The 2,339-nt window shown below is 49.1% G+C and overlaps 1 protein-coding gene across 1 annotated transcript; it reads right to left on the bottom strand.

Moving 5' to 3' along the window:
* Nucleotides 1-443: 443 nt before the first annotated feature.
* LOC139472936 (uncharacterized) lies at nt 444-1,928 on the bottom strand. The gene has a single exon (XM_071255413.1). It carries the CDS (start codon nt 1,926-1,928, stop codon nt 444-446), a length of 1,485 nt encoding a protein of 494 aa, XP_071111514.1.
* Between the last annotated feature and the right edge of the window lie 411 nt (nt 1,929-2,339).

Genomic DNA, 2,339 nt, shown 5'->3' with positions numbered 1-2,339 from the left:
GAAATATACACCTATCACGAAATGTCAATTTGTGATCGGCACAAATACTTTGGGAGAAGTAGACAGAAATATATCAAAGCAAATGTGTTCATTGACAAATTAAGTCACGATAATTTCCCATGCACTTAATTCTCAAAGTACTTTTCTGTACAAATGCTACCAAGCTAACATATAGTCCAGAAATAAAGTTACACAGAAGGTTTAATAATCACAATTCTAAAGCAACGCCTCTGTCTCTAAATTTCAGAGAGCTAAAAAGGGGATGAGAAGAGGTTGCTGGAACTAAGGAGGTGGTTGTAGTGGAACTGAGGAGGGGGTTGTAATGGAACTGAGGAGGGGGTTGTAGTGGAACTGAGGAGGGGGTTGTAATGGAACTGAGGAGGGGGTTGTAGTGGAACTGAGGAGGGGGTTGTAATGGAACTGAGGAGGGGGTTGTAACGGAACTAAGGAGGGGGTTGTAGTGGAACTGAGGAGGGGGTTGTAATGGAACTGAGGAGGGGGTTGTAGTGGAACTGAGGAGGGGGTTGTAATGGAACTGAGGAGGGGGTTGTAGTGGAACTGAGGAGGGGGTTGTAATGGAACTGAGGAGGGGGTTGTAGTGGAACTGAGGAGGGGGTTGTAATGGAACTGAGGAGGGGGTTGTAGTGGAACTGAGGAGGGGGTTGTAATGGAACTGAGGAGGGGGTTGTAACGGAACTAAGGAGGGGGTTGTAGTGGAACTGAGGAGGGGGTTGTAATGGAACTGAGGAGGGGGTTGTAGTGGAACTGAGGAGGGGGTTGTAATGGAACTGAGGAGGGGGTTGTAACGGAACTGAGGAGGGGGTTGTAGTGGAACTGGGGAGGGGGTTGTAATGGAACTGAGGAGGGGGTTGTAACGGAACTGAGGAGGGGGTTGTAGTGGAACTGAGGAGGGGGTTGTAATGGAACTGAGGAGGGGGTTGTAGTGGAACTGAGGAGGGGGTTGTAACGGAACTGAGGAGGGGGTTGTAACGGAACTGGGGAGGGGGTTGTAATGGAACTGAGGAGGGGGTTGTAATGGAACTGAGGAGGGGGTTGTAACGGAACTGAGGAGGGGGTTGTAATGGAGCTGAGGAGGGGTTGTAACGGAACTGAGGAGGGGGTTGTAATGGAACTGGGGAGGGGGTTGTAACGGAACTGAGGAGGGGGTTGTAATGGAACTGAGGAGGGGGTTGTAATGGAACTGAGGAGGGGGTTGTAACGGAACTGAGGAGGGGGTTGTAATGGAACTGGGGAGGGGGTTGTAATGGAACTGAGGAGGGGGTTGTAATGGAACTGAGGAGGGGTTGTAACGGAACTGAGGAGGGGGTTGTAACGGAACTGAGGAGGGGGTTGTAGTGGAACTGAGGAGGGGGTTGTAATGGAACTGAGGAGGGGGTTGTAACGGAACTGAGGAGGGGGTTGTAGTGGAACTGAGGAGGGGGTTGTAACGGAACTGGGGAGGGGGTTGTAATGGAACTGGGGAGGGGGTTGTAATGGAACTGAGGAGGGGGTTGTAACGGAACTGAGGAGGGGGTTGTAGTGGAACTGAGGAGGGGGTTGTAGTGGAACTGAGGAGGGGGTTGTAATGGAACTGGGGAGGGGGTTGTAATGGAACTGAGGAGGGGGTTGTAATGGAACTGTGGAGGGGGTTGTAATGGAACTGAGGAGGGGGTTGTAACGGAACTGAGGAGGGGGTTGTAATGGAACTGAGGAGGGGGTTGTAGTGGAACTGAGGAGGGGGTTGTATTGGAACTGAGGAGGGGGTTGTAATGGAACTGGGGAGGGGGTTGTAATGGAACTGAGGAGGGGGTTGTAACGGAACTGAGGAGGGGGTTGTATTGGAACTGTGGAGGGGGTTGTAATGGAACTGGGGTGATTGTTTTATCAACTATATGCCTTGGGACCTGCAGGAGAGACACAACAGCCATGTGTAAATATCAACATGTAATCCCCGTACAACTTGACGTCAATAGGAATATTTCTAATTGCACGGCATTCGTTGCTTTGGTCGTACATAATTATGTAGCTATCATCACATCTACAACATATTTACTCTGATTCTCTGATATCTACTAAAAGCCCGGTCAAAGGAAAGGGCACACTTAAAAAATGGATTTGAACAAAAATTACAAATGTTGTCAAAACGTTACTAAACTGAAAACAGTCGCCGAAACACTCAAATTTAGATCCAAAACACTTCTATGATACCCGTATCCCAATTGCGTGGATAGATGCTCATGATGTCAATCACTGGATTGTCTGGTCAGGACTCGATTATTTACAGACCGCCGACATATAGCTGGAATATTGCTGAGTGCTGCGTTAAACAACAAACCAAC

Source organism: Haliotis cracherodii, unplaced genomic scaffold (assembly GCF_022045235.1).
Source record: "Haliotis cracherodii isolate W230 unplaced genomic scaffold, xgHalCrac1.p SCAF_26, whole genome shotgun sequence".
NCBI lineage: Eukaryota > Metazoa > Mollusca > Gastropoda > Lepetellida > Haliotidae > Haliotis > Haliotis cracherodii.
This window is presented reverse-complemented; position numbering and strand designations above follow the sequence as displayed.

Coding starts and splice junctions, on each gene's coding strand:
- LOC139472936 (XM_071255413.1), bottom strand. CDS start 1,928: ATGGCTGTTGTGTCTCTCCTGCAGGTCCCAAGGCATATAGTTGATAAA.